At 36.0% G+C, this 25,759-nt stretch overlaps 1 protein-coding gene across 3 annotated transcripts in view; it reads left to right on the top strand.

The window, feature by feature from the left end:
• MDN1 (midasin AAA ATPase 1) overlaps nucleotides 1–25,759 on the top strand; it is a 142,597-nt gene that overhangs the window by 68,642 nt on the left and 48,196 nt on the right. For all 3 annotated transcript variants that reach the window (XM_015600356.2, XM_006926304.3, XM_025042707.1), the window contains exons 35-59: nucleotides 35–232; nucleotides 1,714–1,922; nucleotides 2,606–2,728; nucleotides 4,488–4,685; nucleotides 5,428–5,535; nucleotides 5,906–6,094; nucleotides 8,593–8,682; nucleotides 8,788–9,051; nucleotides 9,159–9,420; nucleotides 10,526–10,685; nucleotides 11,545–11,661; nucleotides 12,501–12,709; nucleotides 13,650–13,798; nucleotides 14,093–14,304; nucleotides 14,627–14,847; nucleotides 15,736–15,849; nucleotides 17,600–17,732; nucleotides 18,772–18,887; nucleotides 19,553–19,686; nucleotides 22,387–22,544; nucleotides 22,761–22,881; nucleotides 23,254–23,464; nucleotides 23,963–24,194; nucleotides 24,503–24,629; nucleotides 25,298–25,468. In XM_015600356.2, coding sequence (XP_015455842.1) covers nucleotides 35–232; nucleotides 1,714–1,922; nucleotides 2,606–2,728; nucleotides 4,488–4,685; nucleotides 5,428–5,535; nucleotides 5,906–6,094; nucleotides 8,593–8,682; nucleotides 8,788–9,051; nucleotides 9,159–9,420; nucleotides 10,526–10,685; nucleotides 11,545–11,661; nucleotides 12,501–12,709; nucleotides 13,650–13,798; nucleotides 14,093–14,304; nucleotides 14,627–14,847; nucleotides 15,736–15,849; nucleotides 17,600–17,732; nucleotides 18,772–18,887; nucleotides 19,553–19,686; nucleotides 22,387–22,544; nucleotides 22,761–22,881; nucleotides 23,254–23,464; nucleotides 23,963–24,194; nucleotides 24,503–24,629; nucleotides 25,298–25,468 — 4,226 coding nt within the window. The remainder of the gene's footprint in view (nucleotides 1–34; nucleotides 233–1,713; nucleotides 1,923–2,605; nucleotides 2,729–4,487; nucleotides 4,686–5,427; nucleotides 5,536–5,905; nucleotides 6,095–8,592; nucleotides 8,683–8,787; nucleotides 9,052–9,158; nucleotides 9,421–10,525; nucleotides 10,686–11,544; nucleotides 11,662–12,500; nucleotides 12,710–13,649; nucleotides 13,799–14,092; nucleotides 14,305–14,626; nucleotides 14,848–15,735; nucleotides 15,850–17,599; nucleotides 17,733–18,771; nucleotides 18,888–19,552; nucleotides 19,687–22,386; nucleotides 22,545–22,760; nucleotides 22,882–23,253; nucleotides 23,465–23,962; nucleotides 24,195–24,502; nucleotides 24,630–25,297; nucleotides 25,469–25,759) is intronic.

Genomic DNA, 25,759 nt, shown 5'->3' on the forward strand with positions numbered 1-25,759 from the left:
CTGTCCTTTGATGGACAAATCTTCTGTCTTTTAGGGGTCACTTCCTCTGGGTTTGGTACAGCCCTCTTGGCTCGTAAAGAATGTCTGAAATTCCTAATTAAAAAACTTTCCAAGATAGTCCGACTTACAGAATGTCAGAAAAATGAATTGAAGATTTATGACAGACTCAAGGCCAAAGAATTCACTGGGATAGATAACCTTTGGGGAATTCATCCATTTTTTATACCAAGAGGTAAGAATGATTTTAAGTAAATGAGGATTCTCTTCTTATAGATCATAGCTACTTGACTTTTATTGTGACTTTTAGCATATCATACTCATGATTATTGTTGAAGTCGTTGTCTGAGTTAGAATCTGACTTGACATAACCATAATTGTGTGAATGGTTAAAAATATGTAACTTGCATGTGAAAATAGGGGAAAATATGGTTTGTAATCTAAAAAATTATTGTAAAAATGCATTTATTTATTTATTTATTTATTTTGTGCTTAAAAGAAGAGTTTTCCCTTAGTGATAATTCAGCCCAAATGTATCAACTATAGAAACTCATCACATTTTGCAGAAATAGTTTTATGAATTCTCGAGGACAGGAATTGCACCACTGATATTTCTGTCCTTGGCATCTGACATGTAGCCTGGCAGTCACAGGTATTCAGAAAATGTCTGTTGATTGAGTAAATAGATGAACAAATGAATAAATGGAAAATTCAGGTGGGTTTGTGTTCTAATCCTTGCTTTCATTAGGTTGCCTCTACCAAATACTTAAATGAGGCAATTAGATTAGCTATCTTCTAAGGTACTAGTAATTTTTCAAATTGTTGCTTCCCTAGCAGGGCCATCTGTTTCTTGTTCTTTCCTTCCTCCCTACATTAATAACTGCCTGAAATGTATAGAGGTACAGTGGCAGTTACTGGGTAGTTCACTGGTGAACAAAGCCAGACCAGGTTCCTGGCTAAATGGAACATTGCCCCTTCCCTCTCCTCCTTCAACAGCACCCTCTTCATCCCTGATGAGGCCTCCATGATCTAACCATTAGATCTTTTCCTAAACCACCATCAAAGTATTCAGTTCTCTTGTAGTAGCTTTATGCTAGTGGCCTGGAACTGTCCAGGGTGGTCCTCGCTTCTGCTTTCATAGCTGAAGTGATTCATATTTTCCTAGCCCTCCAAACTGGTGTACCAAAAGTTTCTTCCAGGAGATATAGTGGAACAAATGTTAAGTACTATTAAACTATTATTAGTCTGCACTTCAGTTACATTATTGGTTAAGGATGCATCTCGAATTGTCTTGGTGGCCTAAAAACCTTGAATGAAATTGTTTGTATGCCTAGTGTACACTTGAGTTTTAGGAAAATACCTACTTATAAAGGTAAACTGTACAAATACATATAGTAATTCCAGGTTTAGGTTGTGAAAGGAATGATGTGTACTTATAGTTAGATCTATGTACATAGGTATATGTATATGTATAAGAGATGGAGAGATCTGTGCAGTAGACACAGTTGAGGAAAGTATGCTGCTGGCTCTTCCTCTGAAGCGTTTTATGGACCCAAAAGTGGGGAAATGTTGAGATGAGGCTGAACATTTTCACTGCAGCTGGTATTTCACTTATCGACACTATACTTGGTAGATTCTTCTAATCTTGGATTGACACGTACATATGATTTGGTGATGTCCAGCTTATATGTGTTTCCCCGCTCCCCTCCACTTAAGGACCTGTCCTGCACAGGAATAATATTGCTGACTATGCACTCAGCGCTGGCACCACAGCTATGAATGCCCAGAGACTCTTAAGAGCTACAAAACTGAACAAACCCATCCTCCTGGAGGGCTCCCCTGGTGTGGGCAAGACGAGTTTGGTGGGAGCACTAGCAAAGGCTTCAGGCAACACCCTTGTTCGAATCAACTTGTCAGAGCAGACGGTAAGCTTAGTCATCCTACAGCTGATGACGATAGGTATAGGGAGTAATATTTGTATCTGTTTATAGAGGTTCCTAATCAAAAAGCTATGACATTTTTAATACCCCAAATATTTTGTGACTGTTAAGACCACAGCAACCTGACCTTTCAATCTAATTCTGGATTCATTAATAGCCGACATCTGTAATAATAATCTCTCTGGATGCTTTATTTTAATTCTCTTTTGAGAGAAAACCACTTTAGTATTTATTGTAATAAAACTTCTTTTTTTGTCCTTTCTAAAAAAAAATTAGAAATAAAATGACCTTTAAACAATCTTACAAAAATATGGGACAGATAACAAATGAGAACCTCTTAGGATGGGTTCTGGGAGCAGGGCCTGGGTATCGTTATTGGTTTTTGTTTTTAAAGCTCACCAATTAATTGCCAAGTATAGCCACAGTTGAGAACTACTGATTTGGAGATCCAGCTCCAATTGATTGGTATTTAGAGTATTGTGGTGAGGTTTTTTGGGGAAATATCTGGGCTTCTGGTAAAAAGTGCTGAGATTTATTAGTTCTTTCTTGAGTATAAGAAGGAAAAGTGGCACAAGACACAAGTATTTATCATTTTAGATTTAGAATCTTGGGATCTAGTTAATTTTTTATGTAATTTTGGCTTTTCCTCACTTCTGCCCCTCTCAAAGGATATCACGGACCTGTTTGGAGCAGATCTACCAGTTGAAGGTGGCAAGGGAGGAGAGTTTGCCTGGCGTGATGGCCCCTTGCTGGCTGCTCTGAAGGCCGGCCATTGGGTTGTGTTGGATGAGGTGAGAAGACTGTCCCTCATGCCAAGGATTATCATCTCAAGTGTGAAGAGCAGTTGTACTTTTCATAGCTCTAGATCATTTCTCAGTGGATGATCATGCTGTTGGCTAGTAAAGACATTCTCTAATGAAAAGAATCCTCCATGATTTCTTTTAATTATAATAATAATAACTTGTCAGAAACTATATAGAAGTTCCTCTATATATAATCTACAAGCTTTCCTACTTTTGTAAGCTAGCCTCCAGAGAAAAACTGTCTCTTCACTAGTTTATTCTGTAGTCTCTGGCATGCTTACTGTGTTTGTATTTATTGTCAACCACCTTCTGTTTTATCGTTGCAATAGAGACTGGGGAAAGTTAAGAGACATACAAAAATGGTGAGAAAATGATTAATGTTATATGTGCATTATGGATAAAGTATTGACCAGAAGGACTGAGTATATTATTATGAGATAAGTGTTGAATCTCAGTGACTGACAAGCAGCTAGAAATATTGAAAAGCAATGCACAAAAATGAAAAATTTAAGGTTGTGGCCAAAGGAGTCATGTCAGTTTGAGATATGCAGTATTAATTCAGGAAGAGGCTCTTTAAGAACTCGTTTGTGGAGCTTATGTGTTTAGAGCGATGAAAATGCTACAGAGGAAACTTTTGACGTAGACCCCAGTGGGTTCCCTAGATTCAGACCACTTTAAGTCTGAAGTCAGAGGGTGTGCTGTACATTCCTTTTCTGCAAAGCTGCTTTCTGCTTATCTCAGGGTGATGTTAAGGAGAGAGTTTTTTTCCCCTAGATTTTTTTTTGAAGATGTCTGATAGAATATTCATTAGCCAGGAAAGAAGAATGCCTAGTTTTAAAGTTTAAGACTTCTGACTATACTCCTTTTGGGTGAAAATACATCCAGAGACCATATGGCACTCTGGACTTGCAGTCACACTTCAGAGCAGCTTTTAGAACTTTACCTGTTTGGGAATGTACAACAGAATTTTTGTGCTTTGTAGTGCTTATATAAACATGATACTTGAAATTCTAATATAATATAGTTTGGGTTTTGCCCATTTGCATTTTGATTTACATGTTCCCAATTGAATTTTTCCATGTTACCTAAAAACCACCCATACTTCACATTCTTGAGCTTTGAACTCAGCATCTAAAGACTTCCATTCAGCTCTTTTCATTCTGGGCACAAAAACCATGTATTTGTTCTTGTTCACAAAACTGTTAGTGAAAGTTAGCTATATAGATCCACTTTATGTCGTTTATTTCATGACTTTTAAGCCTATTTAGAGATTTCATTCAGTATTTCAACCAGGAAAGATATTTACTTAACTATGTATGTAAAGAGCTATCTTACCTCATCTTTTAAATCCCAGAGTGCAAAAATGAAATATCTGTGTATTGGCAAGTTTTTTTGTAAGCGATGATTTATTTATAAAGTAGGTCGATATAGTGCATATAATGGATTTGTTTTAATTTTAGAGAAGATTTTAACTGCTTTTAAAAAAATTCAGTCTGAATATTCAGTTTACTGAAACATTATTAATAATTTATATGCTTAAAATCTCTCCAACATGTATATGAAATAATAATAGGATGAATATACATCAGTCCATCGCTTAGCTTAAGAAATAGAATGTTACCAATATTGTTTGAGTTTCCTCCTTTTGAAGATAACACTCTCTTAACTTTTGTGCATGTAGCTCTTTGCTTTTTGTTATAGTTACACAATGTCTATAACAAATATGTACATTTTCTTCTCCAAATAGCTCAACCTGGCTTCTCAGTCTGTATTGGAAGGACTCAATGCTTGTTTTGACCACCGAGGAGAAATCTATGTTCCTGAATTAGGAATGAGCTTTCAAGTACAGCATGAAAAGACGAAGATTTTTGGGTGTCAAAATCCTTTTAGACAAGGAGGTGGGAGGAAGGGCTTGCCCAGGTCTTTCCTTAACAGATTCACTCAGGTGAGATTTTCTCTTGCCACAGAGATCAAAGGTGGACTGTTGGGGGTGATAAGGCTGCTGGGATGTAGGTATTAGGATCCTGTCTCTGGGAATGGGAGAGAATCAGTTTAATAATCTATTTTTCAATTTCATATCTTTATATAATGAATATTAATGTGACTCATTTCCATCATCACTTCTCTTCTCATGTGCTAATCCCTTTGTCTTATGTCCCAGAGGACCTGGTTTATTATCAGTTGGAAGAGAGTAATGTCACCACCCTCTGCAGTATTTTATTATTGTGCTCAAGATAAAGGCCAACATTTGACCTTTTAAAATGTCTGAGTGATCTATTAAAACATTTAAAATTTTTTATAATGAAAACAATACATTTTTTTAAGAGTGAGAACAAATAACCTCCATGATGAATTAAGAATCCAGGGCCAATCATGTCATTTACATTTGGTATATTTTCCTTACTGCCTTTATTTGCATTTGCAGAGAGAGAGAGAGAACAGAAACATATGTTCACTTGTCTTTATTTAATGTACAGAGCTAACAGAAAAAACTTCTGTTGCTTTATATTTCAAAAATTTTATATGATTATATATCCTCAAAATGCAAGAAAAGTCTATAACTGAATATATATCTGAAGTATTGTTATTTTGATGTCAAATAAAATTTTAAATCACAAGCAGTAGTCATTTCTGGTATTTCATAAAAAGAAACTAACATTTCTTTATGTTATTTTTGGATTTTATAGGTCTTTGTAGATCCTCTTACAGTAATTGACATGGAGTTCATTGCCAGTACTCTGTTTCCAGCCATTGACAAAAATATTCTTAAGAAAATGGTTGCTTTCAACAACCAGGTAAGTGCCGCACCACTTATATTGTGTTCTTTATTTTTCCAGCTGTAACTGTACCATTATTTTCTCATCTTGGGACACTAACAAATTACCAGTCTCTCTAAGATAAATCACATAGAATTTTACAAGTTTATAGTAGAAGGTAAGCTGCTCAAATTGAGGGTTACAGTAATTCAGTTCTGTTGTATGTATCAGTGTTAATGCTTACAGGGTATTTCTAGCATTTAGAAGTCTGGGTTGGGAAAAGGAAACATCTGAATCAAACCTGTTAATTTCTGTTTCATGTTTTGTATGCATTTGTATTACATTAATAGTGCTTAATGCAGTACCTGGCAGTGGGACGTGTTTCCCAATAAAGGTATTTTCTTTTTAGATTGATCATGAAGTGACCGTCGAGAAGAAATGGGGGCAAAAAGGAGGACCCTGGGAATTTAACCTCCGGGACCTTTTCCGCTGGTGTCAGTTGATGCTGGTTGACCAGTCCCCTGGGTGTTATGATCCTGGTCAGCATGTGTTTTTGGTCTATGGTGAAAGAATGAGATCCAGGGAAGACAAAGAAAAGGTAAGCTTCACACTTGCTCTTTGCGTTTCCATCTGAAAGCTGATTTCTTCTTACGTCAGAGAAGGAGCTTATTCACTGGCAATACCAAATCCAGTAAAGCTGTTTGGAAATTTAGAAATTTTAATTATACCTCAACATACATACATTAAATGTTTACCTACCTCAGGGTCTCACAGGATAGAATAGTTTACGTTGGAGTACACACTTTCTTATTCATCTGAATCTCCTTGTTTACAAACTTTCCTAAAACAGTGTTGCCTTCAGTAATAAAGAACTAGGTTTCCATCATCTTCCAGGCACAAAGGGGAGAAACAGGAAGAGACAGGTGATACCCAGTCGTAGAGGAGGGTTTAGATGTCAATTTAAAGTATTTTGTCTGGAAAATATAAGTAGATATATAGAGAGAATATGGAAGTAAAACTATGGAAGTAAAACTATCCTTTCATAAATAGGAAATAACACTAGAATTCACAGCTTAATAAACTGATAATGTGTGCATTTTGCTTTGTGGTATTTAAAGTCATGTCTCACTGAATGCTCACAACAGCTATATGTGGGAGGTGATGTCATGACTTATTACAGATGAGGATCCAAGGCTCAGCATTGTGAGCAAATGGCAAGCCAGCTCTCAACCCAGACCTTTCCATTTTGTCTACTATTCCTCCTACCATATCACAGCTGTTTAAAAACATTAATTAATATACATATCCGTGCATTAGAAGCAGTAATTTCCTTGTTGAAATGTGAACACATGCCTATCTCACAGCACTCATGGCTTTCACACACCTTTCGTTCTGCTTGTCTCACAGCATAATGCTTTCACTCATTATATTCATGTACCATAAGCTAGTATTTTAATTTCTTTATCCACTCACTAGTTATAGTATATTAATTGTGACCAGACACTGGCCAGTTGGGTAATTGTTATTAGTCAGCTTTGGAATGTTTCTATCACTCTTCCAGTTCACAGTTTTGTGATTGACCAAATAGGTGTTATCTGAGGAAGCAAAAATGTTAGGAAAACTAATAACAGAAGGAAAAAGGCTATAAAAGCTCAAAGAGTTTGGGTAAATTGAATCTGGCTTTATAACACTAAACCAGCTAGATTGTAAAAGTACTTGTAATTTTAACTCTGGGAGACTATCAAGGAGAGATTATGTGCTTTGGAGAGGATTATAAAGTCAAGAGTCTCCTGAACCTAGGAGTAGGTAACAAGAACACTTTATCCTGTGCCGCATTTTGACTCATGGCCATTGTTAGACATTAATTATGATTTTATCTTTATTATTATTTTCCTTATGTTTTCCAAACTCTACTTATGTACGTATGTATGTATGTTGAGGTATAATTGACAGGTAACATTATATTAGGTGTACAACACAATGATTTGATATTTGTATAGATTGTGAAATGATCACCACAATAAGTCTAGTTAATATCTGTCACCTTACATAGTTATACAAGTTTTTTTCTTGTGATAAGAACTTTTAAGATCTACTTTTTCAGCAACTTTCAAATATGCAATACATACACTATTATTACCTGTAGTCACTATGCTATATATTATATCTCCATGACTTGATAGCATTATTATTTTTATTTTCTGACTTCAGTCCAGTATGTAATAATTTACATAAGTATTTACCACTCAATTAGAAACAAGCTACTTGGTGTAAATATTTTGGGTGGCTAGAATTCTCCTGCTTCTATAGGCTAAATTAATGTTTTTTAACACCCTATCTTCCTCCAAACCAAATTCCTCTTAGATTTTTAAAAGAAATCCATAAAAGAAACAAGGTTAATGGAAAGTTTGTAACACTATTTCTGCTAAAGAAGGGATAACCATCTGTAAATAGTCAGAGAAATAACTGCCATTTTACATAAATATTTAGAAGGCTAACTGTTTTTGGAGTCAGACTAGCTTAGATTTAAAATCAGTTCCTAACAATGAGCAAATCATATAACTCCCGTGAATCCTGTTATTTTTATCTATAAAATAGAAATAATACTTACTTTGCAAAGCTACAAATAGGATCAGAAATAATCTATTTAAAGCACCAGTTATAATGTTTTGGCACATGGTAGGTATTCAGGAAATAGTCATTGTTCTTAATAATTTATTGCTGTTCTCTTCTACCTTCTTCGTAGGTGGTATCTTGAATGATAAAAGCAAATTAATTTTTCATCTCTAGATTTGCCATAGTATCCATGGCTTTGTTTTAATTTATGGCACATTTTAACTGGAATCTCAAATAGTTTGAAATTATGTGACTTCTATTTTCTTGAGCTCCAATTTGCTTTCATTCTGAATAAATAAATCTAATCTATCCATTTTATAAGAGGAAATTAAAAAGGATAAGGATATTGTGACTAATGTTCTCTGTTCCCACAGTATTGTGACTCATTGTAGAACATGTTTTCTAGAAGCATTCTAGAAGGTTTGGCTCAGAACCTGGTAGCCCGATTTGTGTTTTGATTGTATCAACTTCTTTGTTTAGGTCATTGCTGCCTTCAAGGATGTGTTTAGTTCAAATTCCAACCCATACATGGGAACCAGACTGTTTCACATCACTCCTTATGATGTTCAGGTGAGGAGGCTAGGATAATTCTCCATTCTTTTACAGTCTTCCATGATTTCTTCTGCTCTCACTATCAAGTATGCTTGTCAAGTCTCACTGGCATGTCTTTTTCAGCTGGGCTACTCAGTCCTTTCCCGTGGCAGCTATGTTCCTCCACCATCCCGCCGTCCCTTGTCACTCCTGCACCAGTCATTACAGTCTCTGGAGTCAATTATGAAATGTGTGCATATGAGCTGGATGGTTATCCTTGTGGGTCCAGCCTCTGTGGGCAAGACTAGCCTGGTCCAACTCCTGGCACAACTTACTGGTCACACGTTAAAGATCATGGCTATGAACAGTGCAATGGATACCACAGAGCTTCTGGGTGGGTTTGAGCAGGTAAGTGGTCTGATTGATGGTCTTCTGTGTTGGTGACAACTACAAATAGCAGTATTTTTGACTCTGGCCATTGGCTATGAGGAATTCAGGTGCTTTGGAAATTTCAGGTTGACCTTATACGGCCTTGGAGGCAGCTGCTAGAGAAGGTGGAGGGCACTGTCAGGGCACTGTTAAGAGACAGCCTTCTTGTCAGTGCTGATGATGCAGAAGTAGTGCTGCGAGCCTGGAGTCATTTTCTTCTGACGTATAAGCCCAAGTGTCTTGGAGAAGGTGGTAAAGGTGTTACAGTGGAGATTGTCAACAAGCTGGAAGCAGTATTATTGCTTATGCAGCGACTCAACAATAAAATCAGCTCATACTCCAAAGCAGGTATGTATGTTTAGATGTGTGCATCAGACCCTTATCATTGTCCATATAATGTCCATTTATAGGTAATTTATTTGTAAATGCAGTGTCCATAATTTTTTATTAAATTAATAATTAATAACAGTCAAAATTTGAAAATTTTTGTCTTAGCAAACTGAAGCTGATATGAAGTATCCAGAAGCAACCAGGGAAGAAATTGGTTTCTGAAATTGATGGTCTGTTTATAACCAGCTGTAATGATAAATTACTTACATGTGAAACTGGTCTTTCTGTTTGTTGATTTTTTAAAGACTTAATAATTCCTCAAGAAATTGGGCATTTTAAACTGAAGAAATCTAAATTGATAGTTAAAATGTGTTTATTTTGTATAGAAAGTGTAAGAAGTTCCTCAGTTAACATGAAACTTTTCTCATTTAATGGTGCAGCTTTCCTCAGATATCACAGCCTTGTGCTCTCTGTTGTTCAGTGTCTGAAAGCAGTTTCATATTTTGCCTCGTTTTCTAATTGTTAAGAGTGGGAGGTTAAATCTGAACCTTATTTCCTCATGGCTAGAAGCAGGAATCCAGTATATATTACTTTGAAATACGCAAAAAAGTCATAAAACAGTTTCTAACAAAAAAGAGCAATTGAAGATTTCTAGGAATGAGCTGTATAAACTATAAAGCACTCAGCAAATAAATACCAGTTGTTACTGTAATCATTTGGTCATTATAAAGGAAGCCCAGTTTAGTGGCATTGATTGAATTGTGTCAACTAATAGCACTTCCATTTGGTATAAATGTAGCAATAGGTGGGAGACATTCTTCTGCCATTTGAGAAATTATAACAAAGATTATTTACCTTTTCTATCACCTTTGAGTCACCTCTATCTAGCCATTAATTCAGAAAGCCATTAAGAAGCATTTTCTGCCCCCAAACCAAATTTCCTTATCTGTTTTATTTAAACAAAAGCAAAATTTTTTTCCCGTTTTATTATGAAACTTTAAAAAATTGAGCCAGAAGTTTCCAACTTTATTTTAATAAATTTTTAGGGATTTTTGTTTTTGTTTTTTTTGTTCGTTTCAATTGTCCTGATTTGAAATTAAGTGCTGTGCCTGTGACATTTCAGAGTTTGCCAAACTCGTGGAAGAGTTCCGAAGCTTTGGAGTGAAGCTTATGCAGTCATCCAGTGGCCTCAGCCATGGCACATTTGAATGGGTTGACAGCATGTTGGTTCGGGCCCTGAAGTCTGGTGATTGGCTTTTGATGGACAATGTTAATTTTTGCAAGTAAGAACCTTCTGCCTGATCACGAGCGAACCTGACCAAAATTTGATATATTTTTGTCAGAGTAGAAATCCTGGTGGAAGCACTGATATTTTTGATCCACTGTTTCTTAACTAGAAATGCATTTTCAGCCATATTCTGTAGACTTCTCCCTGTGAGGAACAGTGGTAGTTGGTTATTAGCTACATTTTAGTTCTGTATGATACTGAACTGAAGGCTAACAAAATTGTATTGAGCTGAACTGAAGGCTATAACAAAATTGGATTACATTTCCAGCCATCTTTGAGTTAGACCTTAATGACCAGATAGATGGTTATTCTTAAGTGCAGATTTTTGAAATGGAAGATCTGATACAGGGCAGATGCTTAGTAAATGTGCATCAATATGTATCACTTTTGATTCTAACGTAAGAAGAGGGCAAGTGTAAAATTACCTTTGTTACACAGTATAATAGAAGCTACAGCAGATCAGATGATGTGTTTCTCTACTTGGAACATTTTTCAGAATGTTTAGAATCAAAATCCAGTTACTTTTAAATGGTTTCGATAATGTTGGGAAGTAGGAGAAAGGGGAGGATAAAGAGGAAAGTTATGGCTCAGGGAACTCGCTATTATTTTTCTTATTTTTTAAATGTATTCAACTATTTGTGATTTTACTGTGTATAGATCTCTGGACTGTGTGCCTTGAAAGTGTAAAAGGGAATTGATGGGGGAAAAGATCTTGAAAGAGAGCACAATTCTATATAGGGGAATGATCTGTGCTGAAAGAAGACATAGGTCAGGAGCAGTGGGAGGCCCCTGTAAGGAAAATAGAGTCAAGGCGGCATGTCAGCCTCTCCACCATTTGAATTCTCTCTGTGCAGCCCCTCAGTGTTGGATCGTTTGAATGCTTTGCTCGAACCTGGAGGTGTCCTCACTGTAAGTGAGAGAGGAATGGTAGATGGCTCTACTCCCACCATAACACCGCATCCCAATTTCAGGTAATTTATACCTCTTAAGTTTCTGTCTAAGGATATGAAAGTCTCAATAGCAGAGGCAGACATTCAGTTGGAACTCCTTACATATATTCATACTCTTAGTCTTAAGTATGTTCACCCATTCATTGATTTAGTTAACAAGTAAACAGGAGAGGCAAGGTTTCTGCTATGGATTGGTGGTGAAGGGTGGAAGCAGGGAGACCAGTTACAAGCCTATAGTAGTTCAGGCAAGAGATAATGATAGCCGATAGCTTGTATTAAGATGGTCAGATGCATAGACTTGCCAATGGACTTGTGAGGAGAAAAAGAGGAAGCAAGGACGATACTTAAGTTTTTGACTTGAATAATGGAGTAAATGGGAGTGCTATTCATTGCGAAAGGGAAGACTGGCAAAGGAGTAGATTTGGTTGTGAGGAGGGTCACTAGGGAATCACTGTCTAGTTTTGTAGATGAGTGATAGCTAGATGGAGATGTTACTACACATTGCATATATGAAGCTAATTGTTTCAGGAGAACATAATACTCCCTTTTCTGCTCTGTTTAGGTGAGTTAGAATGTTAAGTTAGCTCTGGCAGATTTGGGGAATATCTGAAAGTAAGAATTTTAAAGTTCTCAGCACTAAAGGTGCACTGGATATACAATCCTAAGCAAAGTAAGTTTAGAGAATTGATTTGCTGTATTGATGCATTTTGGAAGATAGAATAAAGATGAAAATAGCAGACTTTGAATTAGTGGTGTCTTGATAATATCCCTGAAGATGAGCTATATGTGATTTGCCTCATGAGTTGTTGCTGAGCTACACTGTTGGTAATTTTTCTTCCTTTGAATTGTTACATTACTAGACTTTTTCTCTCAATGGATCCCGTTCATGGAGAAATATCCCGAGCTATGAGGAATCGTGGAGTCGAAATCTACATTTCAGGAGTAGGGGACAGAAGCATCTCAAATGACCTGGATCTGAAAGTTTTGCTGCACAGCCTTGGGTTGGTGGGAGACAGTGTGTGTGATACTCTTTTGGCTCTACATAGAGAGGCTCAGAGCATTGTTGTAGGTAAGGTGCTTGACTTCTAGGCCTCTGCAGAATTTTATTCCTATAGAAATTCATGTGTTGTTCCGCTTGACAACTTGTTTAGGAGTTCTTACATTTAGTGTACATAGAAACAGAAATTACCACAAAAATGTAGATGTTCTGGTACCCTTGTTCCTGCTAATGGATTGGTTTCAGCAGATCTACTAATTCCTGTTAGTAGTTTGAAGAAGCTCCCCAGGTAATTCTGATGCATGCAATCAGAGGGCCAGACTGAGGAATCTGTGAAGTTTGTCTGTCATATCTTTAGGGTCATTGAGTCTCCTGAAGGTAGACTGAAGAGGGAACTTTGAATTGTTTAAAACAGACAAATGTTACTTCTAAATGTCCAAATATACATACACACACAAAAAAGCGATAATAATAACAGTAGTAATAATAATAAACAAAACTCTATTTGTTGAGTAACTACTGTGTTAGGTACAATATTGGTTGCTTATTTAGGCCTCACATTAGTTCTGAAAGGCAGAGGTTGAGTAATTCATCAGAGCCAAATAAGTAATAATGACATCTGAAATTAAAAGTAGGTCTGTTAGATTTTAAAGCCCATGGTCCTTTATGAAGCCATGGTCATTTTTCCATCTTCAGTGTGTGTCAACTTTAGATTAAAGATATATGTGACTAGGCTTTATCACACTTGTAAATGAGTCATCTGATCACTTCCCTACAATGTACTGTAGGAGAGAGGGAGAAGGGAATCAAGAGAAGAGAGAAGGAATATGAATATTCCCATAAGTTCATTGTGTGCTAGTGAGACCCTAGAATTCACTTAGAAGGCTTTCTAAAATAAATATCTGGGTGGATTTGAGTGGAACAAAGTTTAATGTGAAGGTGGAATTTATCCATTTTCATTGGAGATATTGCATAATTTGTTGCTCATAGATGGCAACTTTTTCTTCTATAGGTTCTCCAGCATCATCTGTTTCAACTCTAATTCAGACAGCCTTACTCATTGTGCAGTACCTACAGCGAGGGCTGAGCTTAGACAGAGCCTTTTCTGAAGCATGCTGGGAAGCATATGTCCACTCCCAGCATTCACCAGCAAACCAGAAGGTACCATGAAGTGTTTCACGCAGCTTTCTAAGTTGTAACACTCTGTTTACTACAAGGGAATTATTATTTTTTGGATAGTAACTAATGACCTAAGAGAGTACATGACCACAGCAGTTATTCTCTAAGAGAGATCTGAGATCCAGGAACTTTTCTGGAAAATTGGTTAAATATAAATATTACATCCTTGAAACTTATCTATCATGAGAATAAATGAAATTTAGCTTATAATGTACATTTTTAGTAATAGCACACATATGTTGATGCCTGTATGCTATATGTTTTATCTCTTCCAAGCTTGTACAGGCCTTACTGGAGAAACATGTTTCTTCTCTGCAAGCACATGAAACCTGGGGTAACTCCATTCTTGCTATGGGGCTGTGGCCAGATTCTCTGCCCTCAGCTCTCTTTGCTTCCGAGGATTCTCACCTCTCTATAGTAAGAAGTGATGGACAGATCTTAGCATATTGCCTCAACAGGATGAGCATGAAAACAAGCAGCTGGGCAAGGTTAGTGGTGCCTTGAGCTTGTATGTCTAACATCTCAACTGTGTTGTTTGTTTGTTTTTTATGGTAATGATCATGACCCCCCATACTTGACCAGAATGTCAAGTGGCCATTTATTACCCAGCTGTCATAGTTTTATTGTTCATTGTGATATTGCTCCCTATTTGTTATCCATTCAGTATGTTTTAATTGTCTTCCTCAGAGGGGACTTACCTTTTCTCCAATACCACTTTGACCTGTTATTTGTAGTTATTTTCCTAGTTTTTCAAAATATAAAATGAAAGTTTACTCTAGTACTGACTTTGCTTGTTCCAATGAATTTCAGGATTCAGCCTCTTACCTTACCAGACTTAGAGAAAATTATGCAGTCCTCCAACCCTGAGAGCTTAAAATTCAGTTCAGTCGAAGTGGATACTTTTTGGATTGATGAACCAGATGTTCTGGCCATGGCTGTTAAATTGCTCATAGAAAGAGCAACCAATCAAGATTGGATGCTGAGAGTTAAATGGCTTTATCATTTAGCCAAGAATATACCACAGGGGCTTGGTGAGTAGAAAAGCTTAATTTGTATAATGAGTGAATTTATGTACACTTATCCTGTTTTAGCGCCTCAGCAGCTGTGTTATTATGTGAATACACTGATACAGTAGCATATGGGAGATCTCATTGCTAGAAATCTGAGACCTAGGATTACTACTTATGTAGCTGTTAAAAAATTGAGGAAATATCTGCCCTTAGATGTGTCCCAAGAGAAACTTTTTCCCCATGTAATCCTTGGCATTTCAGGATCTGTTCCCCTTTCTATGAAATTCAAAAGGAAAATGTACTACGTTACTTTTTTTGAATATCCTGCCTTTTCTACTATCACTGCACAACCATTCTATCTGGGAAAGATTTTGCTTTTGGTAATTAATTTCCCCTAAAAGTACATAAGAGATTTATTTTAATTCCAGATGCTCTAAGTTGTCACACTTAATTTCATTGTACTTTTTTATTCTAAGAGTGGAAAAAGGAACAATATGACATCACATGGTTTGTAAAGTACAAGTACATGGAATTTGTTGGTAGCACTTGTTGCCTGAAGTAATTGAGTTTACATGAGCCTTTCTGCTCCATGAGAACTTGTAGATAAGCCAGTGAATGTATATATTATTGTGTGGTTCATGCGATCTGTATAAAAATGTATAGAGAGAATTTGTATAAGTATTCTTATCAGCATTGTTCTGTGTGATAGCTACAAGTCACAGGTAGCTATAAAATATAAACTAATTTAAATTAAGTTAAATATAAAATCCAGTCCCTTAGTTGACTGGCTACATTTTAGGTGCAAGAGGGAACTCTGACAGAGCAGCTGTAGAACATTTTCATCATTGCAGAAAGTTCGATTGGATAACCTACTTTAGATACTAATATTTGCTTCTCTTTCCTCCACAGAGTCAATACAGATTCATTTGGAAGCCAGTGCTGCATCTCTTAGGAAATTTTATGCAAATTCTCTCTCAGCTGGAGTCAGTAATATCATCAAAATATTACAACCAAATATAACAGGTACTGCATCTGATTTGATTTCTAGCTCTCAGCACCATTTAGGAAACTTATCCATTGAGTTCATGGAGAGAAGACCTGTCACAGCTCCAACTGTAACAAACCATATTTTTTAGAAGACTCAGAGTATTCAGATGCAAATTATGCTGCTTTGTTTGAAACTATCCATTTATCCTTCAGTTTCTGAAAGAGGATGATAATACACAATGAAGTGGGAAGAATATGGGATTTGGAAACCTGGGCTCTGGTGCCAACTTGGCCACACGCTGGTTTGTTGATTTGGGGCCCATCATTCATACTCACTGCCTATGTTTGAAAAATAGGGAATTAAATTCATTTCTCTGGTGTCCCTTCCACTTATAACATTTTGTTATTTATTAGTAGTGTCAACAGAAAGGATTTTAAACTATGAAGCTATATGACTTGAAGGAGAAACAATACAGGATCAGATAATATAAAACCTTGATAAAAGTAATGTCTTAAATACAAAATTGTAAAACCATAATTTTAAAATAGCCATCTAAGCTATCTAATCACATGAAGTATTCAAAATTTATTTTTAATTAAGCAGTGAGCTAGCAGACTCATTTACTGGAATAGAATAATATAAAGTTGAAAGAACGTAAGTATTAATGAGGAAAATAGGGGCATTTTCACAGAACCAGGTTTTTAATTTCCCACTCCTGTCCTCATTTGATATTGATCAAAATATATCACTTGCCATTTGTATAGAAAAAAATATGTATGATGCTTTTTTGCTAAACCAATTACTTGCCATACACTAAAGGTAATGAGGTGAATGATTGGAAAGAAATCAAACAGCAGAGAAACTACTGTAGTAGTCAGAATGTGGTTGAACTAAATCATAGCTTTCCAGTTATGAAAGTTTGGGAACACAGTTCTTGAGTAGCAGGTTCCTTTTTTAATAGACACCACCACTTGCCTACTGTTGGAACATAGTAGGTATACATTTATCTTCCTTTTCAATTGTGTAGCTCTGGATCGTGTAGTCTTATTGGATTTTGGAATATAAGTTCCCTCCTTGATGTACCTTGATGTTCACAGTAGGTATTTGTATGGTGGATGTCTTTAAAATTTGAAGTTCTCCACTGACCCATCCTACCCAGCCACCTTCAAACTAATGTTACCATTGTTTTGTCTTACCGCCCTCCCTCTGGTTCTCACAACCTCTGATGAGGGTCAGCGGCCAAACACTGATGCTTTACAGAAGAGGTACCAAATTTGAGCCAAAGGAGCTCCAGTGAGATGTCAGCAGCAGCCACATACTCTGATTTTAAAGAAATGACTTAAGTGAAATAATCTTGAGTTTTCTTATCGAAAGCAAATAATGAGATATATTCATTCATTTTCTGCTATGTAAGTTAGTTTTCTTGTGGCTAATGGCAACAAATTGCGTAACTAATTAAGCCCATGGATTATTTTCTGACCAGTAGCAGAATCTGAGCAAGTGAATGCATTGGTTGTATGTTTATGTTTTGGTAGAGATTACCTATATATCCTACAGTGGAATGAATTTTCAGGACTAGTAGAAATTTTGAATTTAGAAAGGAAATAGCTTAAAAGCTGCTAGAACCCTACTTATCTAGTATCATGGGCTGAAACCAGCATTTTGTGCCACCTCTTCCCCATTGGAACTGAGCGTGATCAAATTAAAACAGTAACAATCAACAGAAATTTTCTAGGCAAGGAGTTTAACTCCAAAATTTTGTTTTTTGTCTTGTTTTTAAAACAGATGAATTTGTAATCTATTTGGACCCACGATGGAATGTACAGGCTTTGGACATCATTAGAAATTCAATGGACTATGACCCACAAACAGACCAGTCTGAGCAGCTCTTTTCCCTTTTAGAGTCTGTTGCAAACAAGTAGGTGAAGCCTGCTGTTCTGGGCACTGTTCGCCTCACTATACACTACAGCTTCACAGGTTATACCTTTTCTAAGATTGTCCGATACAGCTTACTTGTGTTTAATTTTCTGAACCTAGGAAGTGGTGGGATGCTGGACTTGATTGCTTTTATCAGCACTTCTTCATGCTCTGTGCTCAGTGTAGTAATTCTGACTGATGTCAAAAGGCCTGTAATTTTTGCAGGTTCTTAATAATTGCATAGTGTGCTTTAAGAGATACACTAGCTTAGCATTAACAGTGGAATTTATCTTACACATAGTTCTCTATCATAGAATAGTCATGTTTCTCCTGTTTTCTGGTTGTGATTCCCTGCAGTTCCTTCCATTTTCATCTACTTGTTCTCTCACATGTCCTTTCTCCGCCATCTGTCCACATAATTTCCCATTGTGAAATGCTAGAGAAATATATAGCACCTTCATGCTAACATACACACATACAAATTTACCTAATTGTTATATAAGCTGGTCTTTCCTCCCTTTTTAATGTAGTGACCAGCAGTTTTTTCAAATTGGCCATCAGCGTTATAAATTTTTAAAAGTAATTTTGTAACTGAGGTGTAATGTACATTACAGAAAACTACACTTAATTTTGATGAGTTTCACAAAGTGAACACAACACATATGTGATATGTACTAGCTCCTCAGAGATCTCCTTGTTTCTTCTCCCAGTAACTCCTACACCACCTCTGCAGGTAACTTCAAACACCACAGATTAATTTTTTGATACCCAATTTAAAGAGTTCACAGTGCAATTTGTCAGATCATGGCAGAGCAACAGAGTGAGCCTGGCAATCTACCCAGACACATCTGTCCTCTTCCCCCCAGTTTAGTTGTCATTACTTCCACCTTCATCCCTCTAGTCCAGAATTTGCAGAGACTGGAGATGAATGACAGGTTGAAGGAGATTGATGTTCCAAGGGTTCTCAGGATTCAGCAGGTGGAGGATATGATTGAAAAGCATTATTTACCAATACCTATTATGTTATTGAATCATTTCAGGACAATCATATATCTTGATCGGGAAAAACGAATTTTTACTGAAGCAAATTTGGTTTCTGTTGGTGGCAAAAAATTAAGAAACAGTGTTTTGAGAATGTCTTTTGAATTCCATAAAGGTAAGAACAATGCCTTTCATGTAGTTCAGTTACGCATCTGTTTGCATAATGTCGAAGTTGAGAGACATGTTCAGCAGCTACTGCCATGTTACTGATTCCTTTTGATTTGCTGGTTTGATTATAAACACATTCCCCCTTATTCAGTAGTAATGATTAACTACTTTTTTACATGTTCTTGATCTCATTTACTTCTTATAGCAGCTAAATGCCATGTAGGTCCCATGTTATGAGAGTGGGAAGGGAGGCGTGGAGATGCTCAAAGTCACATCTCTAGCAAGTAACAGAGCTAAAACTCGAAATCCATTTCTGTTGGCTGAAAAAGTACATACTCATAAGTATTTGGTTGTAGGTTCTTTCTTCTTTCCTCCTTTATCTTTTTAAATCAAAAAGATACCCATGCTTGTTGGAAAAAATTCAAACTATGTAGAAACATAAAAATTGAAGTTTGCCTTTAAAGCTGCTATCGTTAATAGTACATCCGATTGTATCTTGTGCCTGATCCTTAAAGTTTAATAATATTAGGCTAAGAATTAGCTTTCTGCTTGGCCTTTAAAATTGACCTTTGTACTGTGGATAATATTAAGTTCCATTTTACAGTTGATTTTGAAAATGTCCAGAGATTAATTTAAATCTGATAGAATGTTCTTATTTATGTCAACTCTAAGATCCAGAGAGCTATCACAGCTTGCCCCATGAAATTGTGGTCAATCTTGCTGCCTTTTTTGAACTTTGTGATGCACTAATCCTGTTCTGGGTACAGTCCTCCCAGGGAGTGGTGTCTGATGCTCATGTCAATGAGGTAAGGAAAATTATACCTGTTTTTATTTTAATCGGCAACATTTATCTTGGCACAAAGATTCTTAGGGGTGAGACTAACTTCAGTGTTATTATATGTCCAATATTTGATAAATTTAGTTAACGGTTTAAAATATATACACATTTTAAAGATTTATTGGGAGGGAGTGTAATTGACATAATAAATGGCGTATATTTAAAGTACAATTTTATTTGTAAACACATGAAACCATTACCACAATCAAGATAGTGAATGTAATATTACCCTCAAACCTTTCCTCATGTTCTTTTGTATTCCCTTCCTGTGCCCTGCTCCCACTTCCAAATTGATATCTGTTGATCTGCTTTCTTTTACTATAGATCAGTTGCATTCTCTAGCATTTTATATAAATGGCATTATGCAGTATATTTTCTTGTCTGGCTTTTTTACTCAAAAGTTATTTTGAGATGCATCCATGTTTTATGTATCAAGAGTTTATTCCATCAAATACATATACTACAACTTATTTATCTATTTACATGTTTATGGACATTGGAATTTTAACAGTTATATTTTAATTCACTTAAGCCTTATTAGACATCATTGTCACATGGATTTAATTGAGTTTTGAATCCAGATTATTCTAGTAATTTTAGTAAACTACAGTAGCAGGTCTTAAACTCTTTGGTCTTAAGACCCCTTTGTAGTCTTTAAAATTACTAAAGACCTCAAAGAACTTTTGTTTATGTGGTTACATCTATCAGTATTTATTAAATTTAGTCATAAATCTGAGAAATATGAAAAATAGTTATTCTGTTTAAAAACAGTAGTAAATTCATTTCATGTTAACATGAATAACATTTTTAATGAAAAACAACTTTTTCCAAAATAAAAATTAATAATAAGAATGTTACTGTTTTACATTTCTGTCTTTTTAATTTCTGACTTTACAGAAGAAAGCCAAATTCTTACATCTGCATCTAGTCCCTTGCAATATGTTGTTTGGGTTGAAGTTTGTGAAGAGAAACTAACCTCTCTTTATGTGGTTATGAGATTGGAAAAGGGAGGAGTATCTTAATAGCCATTTCATATTATTGTGAATATTTTTCTTTTATAATATACCACAGCTTGACAAGTGGTAGTTTTATAAAGGTTACTTGTAATGTGGAATATGAAAAAAAAAGTCACTGAATTTGTCATGCATTAAAATCCATTGGTCTAACTTTCATTTTGGATGGACCTTTTTCCTTTTCTGCATTTATAGCTCATGTGTTGATAATTTAGAAATATTACTCACTGAGTTATCAGATCGTCCAAATGCTGATACATTTCATTCTTCAATTTAAATAAAGCCACACTCATGAAAAATTACCACAAACCTCATCAGAATATCTGAGTATTGGGAAATTATCATGGTCTTGGTTTTTCAGAGTTCTAGGTTTTGCTCAAAACAACAAATACTCTGAAATTGTTTTTCTTGACTTGACAGATTCATTTCATTCATTTTCATCACAGTGTTTGCCAGATACCCACTCACGGTTTATCTATCCTCCTCATCCCCTCTCTTTTTTGTACCATCAGTACAAATGTCAACATATTGAAAAAGCCAAATAATGTGATATTATGAAAATAATTCTGAAAGGAATCACTAATCTTGAGACTACTTTGCTTTAAAAATACATTATTAGAAGAGCAGTGTTAGAGACTCAAATTTATCTAATTTGCATTACAAAGCTACGTAAATGAGAACAGTAGGTATTGTCGTAGAGATAGATACATACACCAATTAAACAAAAAAGAGAATTTAGAAATAGACCCTCATATTGGTCAGTTGATTGTTTTTTTTGTTTTGTTTTGTTAGATGTGCAAAGGTAATTTAATGGTGGGGAAAGGGTCTCTTCAACAAATGGCGTAGGACAACTAGACGTCCATATAATAAAGTAAAAATTAGCCTTCCCCCCTACCTTACATTATATAGAAAAGTTACCTCAAAATGGATCATAGCCTAAATATAAAAGCCAAAACTATAAACTGTCTAAAAACATAGAAAATTTTCATAACCTGAGGATAGGCAGATTTTGGAAGATTCCTTATAAAAGAAAAAATGGGATAAATTTTATCAAAATCAAAAGCTTCTGTTCTTAATAGACAGTTTTAAGAAAATGAAAATATTGGGAGCAACTATTTACAAATCATACATAAATTATATATACAAACTAATAAGACAGCCCAATTTTAAAAATGAGCAAGATATTTTTAATAGAAGCTTTTCAGAAGATAATTGAATGCTCAGTAAGAACTTGAAAAATTGCAGCATCATTAGTTATCAAGTGAGGTGCCATTTACCACAGTGGCTAAAATGAAAATCATTAACAGTAGCAAGTATTGGCAAGGAAATGGAACAACTGGAACTCACCTACATTGCTGGTTGGAAGACAAAGTAGTGCAGCTGCTTTGTAAGACAAGTTGGAGATTTCTTATAAAATTACATGTACACTTATTGTAAGACCCAATAATTCCATTTTCTGTAATATAATAGCTCTGAACTTCAGTACTAGGAGGAAAGATCTTTGCCTTCTCCAAATGCCTTAATGTCCCTCAGAATATTCCAGGTGGATGCTAGACCTTTCGTGTGTTTGTGTTGAGTATTGATTAACAGTTGAAGTCTGTGTCTTGTGTTTTACTGGGAGACTTGTGAATAGTTTTGGTTTACTTTGTTTTCAGATTTTGGATTCTCTGCGGTGGCGTGACCGATTTTGGGCTGTGGCCGACACAGTAAAAGTGGATGCCCCAGGCCTAGCCCTGCTTGCCCTTCACTGGCACTGGGTTTTAAAACATTTGGTCCGCCAGATCCCCCAACTCCTGATGAACCATGAAGACAAGTAAGACTCTGAACAATTAAAGTAATAATATCAATATCTACAGTATTAATGATGTTAAAGAGGATTTAGAATTAAAACTTTCTTCTTGCTTTATTTTGTTTTATTCTTTTTGCCTATTGGTGAATGTAAATCAAATACAAAATATAAATGATGTCGCTTACAAGCCAGCATTTCCCCCTTTTCTTACTTCTCCTCTGCCTCTTTTCCTCTTCAAAGATACTACAAAGAGGTTCAGACCGTCTCAGAACATATTCAGAATTGCTTGGGGAGCCCAACTGGTGGCTTCACTGGTATAAAGAAGTTGCAGAAGTTCCTGGGACGACCATTTCCTTTTAAGGTACACCTTGGAAGCATGGAGTAAACAAAGATCTAACCTCTTCTGAGGTTCTGGAATATGGGGACTGCCATTCCAGTGGATTCATCCTTGCCTGCAAAGCTTAACTTTTAAATATTCATTGAATACCGTTAACTGATTTGTTAAATGCTGTCATTTTACTTCTTCTTGAGACTGTTAAGACTGTATTACCCTTGAGGGGTAATAGTTTTAACTTTATTGCAGTAAAATCTCCTGAGAGCAACAGGAATAAACCCTGTGTTTTCTAGAAGCGTAAGGGAAATATTTTAAATTTTTTTCTCAGACGTGAATACGCTGTTAAAAAGTACCACATTTCTCCTCTATATCAGGCTTTTCTGGGTTTTGTTCTTTCAGGACAAGCTGGTGGTGGAGTGTTTTTCGCAGCTGAAAATTCTTAACAAAGCCCTTGCCATCAGGGAGCGAATGCCTGCCCTTGGGGAGAGTGGATGGCAGGAAGACATTATTCGGCTCCAAATGGTTGCTTCTGAATGGACATTAAAGAAAAGTCTCCTTCAGTCCTGGGGATTGGTCCTCAGAGCTAATATTCTGGAAGATGTTGAGCCAGGTAATATACTCTGGAGTTTGGCCTGCTGACGACAGATTCTCTAAGAGTATCTACTGCTCTGTAGCTAATAAGTTTTAAGTTTTCCCTTAGATGTTCATTTTCTTTCCTTCCTTCCGTCCTTCCTTCCGTCCTTCCTTCCTTCCTTCCTTCCTTCCTTCCTTCCTTCCTTCCTTCCTTCCTTCCTTCCTTCCTTCCTTCCTTCCTTCCGTCCTTCCTTCCTTCCTTCCTTCCTTCCTTCCTTCCTTCCTTCCTTCCTTCCTTCCTTTTTTATACTATAACTACTACTTAAGTGTCAGGCATAAAACTTAACTTTATATATTGTTTAATTCTGTCATTAGAATTTCGCAGGTATTAATAACATCACTTCACAGATATAAAACTCAAGCTCAAGTTAAGCTGAGCTTAAGTTAAGCTCACAGTCGCGTAACTGGCTGTTGGGGATCTGACCCTAAACTGTTGACCACTATGCTGTAATACTACATGTACCTTTCTGTACAGATGAATTGAAGAATCTTGTGAATGCACAGTGTTTAGAACTAAAAGCCAGAGGAATTTCACTTGGTTTTCTGGAGCAGAAGCCCAGTGAAGCTGCTTCCACGTCCCAGCTAGACTTTACCTCCTTAATCCAACTCACCAGGCATGTTCAGTTATGGCCTGCAATGGAGTACCTGGCTGTGCTTTGGCAGTACAGAATAACAGCTGATTTTGTGTCACAGGCTTGTCTGAGAAGGTAAGCCATTTTCTTCAGGAGGAGCTTAATTTGTATGTGAACAAAGCACAGATTTGTCTTGAGGGGTAATAGTTGCTGAAGCATAGGGTCAGTTGCCACTTTGGAAAACCAAAATTTTTTGAAGATTCTTTGCCTGTTTTGAGTCCACCTTTAAAAATTACTGATATTTTCCCAGTAGAATTGCTTACTCATTTTTAAGTAAATGTACTCTGAGTTCTGTGTGTTTCATATTCCTGTACATAGCAGTTTTCTATCAGTTCTTTGATAGCCAATAGCCCACCCTCTCTCCCTCTTTATTTTTGGAACAGGTCCAGCAAAAATCAGCAATCTCAGATGCATGAGGATATAAGTCATCACCTCACATTTTGTCTTAAGCACACACCAATTGCTCCACAAGAACTTCAAGACCTTTGGTCTTTACTACATCATCAGAAGGTAAAAACCAAAATCAAAAAGGGAAATAAACCTCCTTTACCCAAGAGTCAATTAGATTTTCTGTGGCAGACTGGGTTGCAGAACATTTTATTTATTTAATCTCAAAATTACATGTTGCAAACTCCAGTCTTATCAAAATTAATTTTCAAAGGGAGAATTTTAAATGTTCTTTTGTAGTAGTTACCTTGGTATTTCTCAACTCTCATCACCACAGAATCATTCTATTCAGTTTTCAGTTAAATGAGGCTAAAATATTTGTTTATTTTTATTTTGTTTATCTAAAAATATATTGTGAGAGTGTTTTTACTCTTCCACCCAAAATAACTATATTGAACGTGAATACTGGTAAACTGTAGTTACTACAACTTCATTACTTACAATCTTGTTTTTTATAATAATATTTTATTCATTTATTTTGCTGACATTATAATCGTGATTTATTTTATATATATTTTCTCGTGCAGCCTTATAAGAGCAGGTCTCTTCTTAGTTTTATAAAATTGTAATCAGGATAAGTGACTTTATCAAGATGACCAGGGTGGCAGAAAATCAGGAACATTAGGATTAATGTTAGTTTTAAATGGGTCTTGCAAGATAGAGACCTCATAACTTGATTTATAGAATCTTTCTCAGATATTCTCTTATCTAATTATTCCTTTTCTCTCTAGGTGTCTGCTGAAGAAATGATCTCTTTGTGGTCCAACTTATTTAATTCTACATTTATGTCTTTCTGGAGCAGTACTGTGACCACCAGTCCAGAGTACTGGCTAACATGGAGCCCTCTGCCTAGTATGCTGCAGAGGGAGAGGCCCAAGTCCCTCTTGGACTCCACGTTGAAGGTCTGTTGGCCTAAAATCATAAAAATGTTTGGTGATAATGGAAGAGATTTCACAATAGATGGTGCAATAAGTATTTATTCCCAGGGTAAAGCAGTGACTAAGTAATTGCAATACTTTATTTTCTGCAGGATGTTAGTAAGTGTACCTTCAAAAAAGGTGTTCCGTCTTAAATGATTTGGGAAATTCTGAATTAAAGTAAAAAAAAAAGTTTCCTTTTTAGTCTTTTTTTCTGATTAACTCATTTTCCCAGTTATATAACATTTAAACAGTACATAAATGTGTATGCGTGTT

Source organism: Pteropus alecto, unplaced genomic scaffold (genome assembly GCF_000325575.1).
Source record: "Pteropus alecto unplaced genomic scaffold, ASM32557v1 scaffold7, whole genome shotgun sequence".
Taxonomy (NCBI): Eukaryota; Metazoa; Chordata; class Mammalia; order Chiroptera; family Pteropodidae; genus Pteropus; species Pteropus alecto.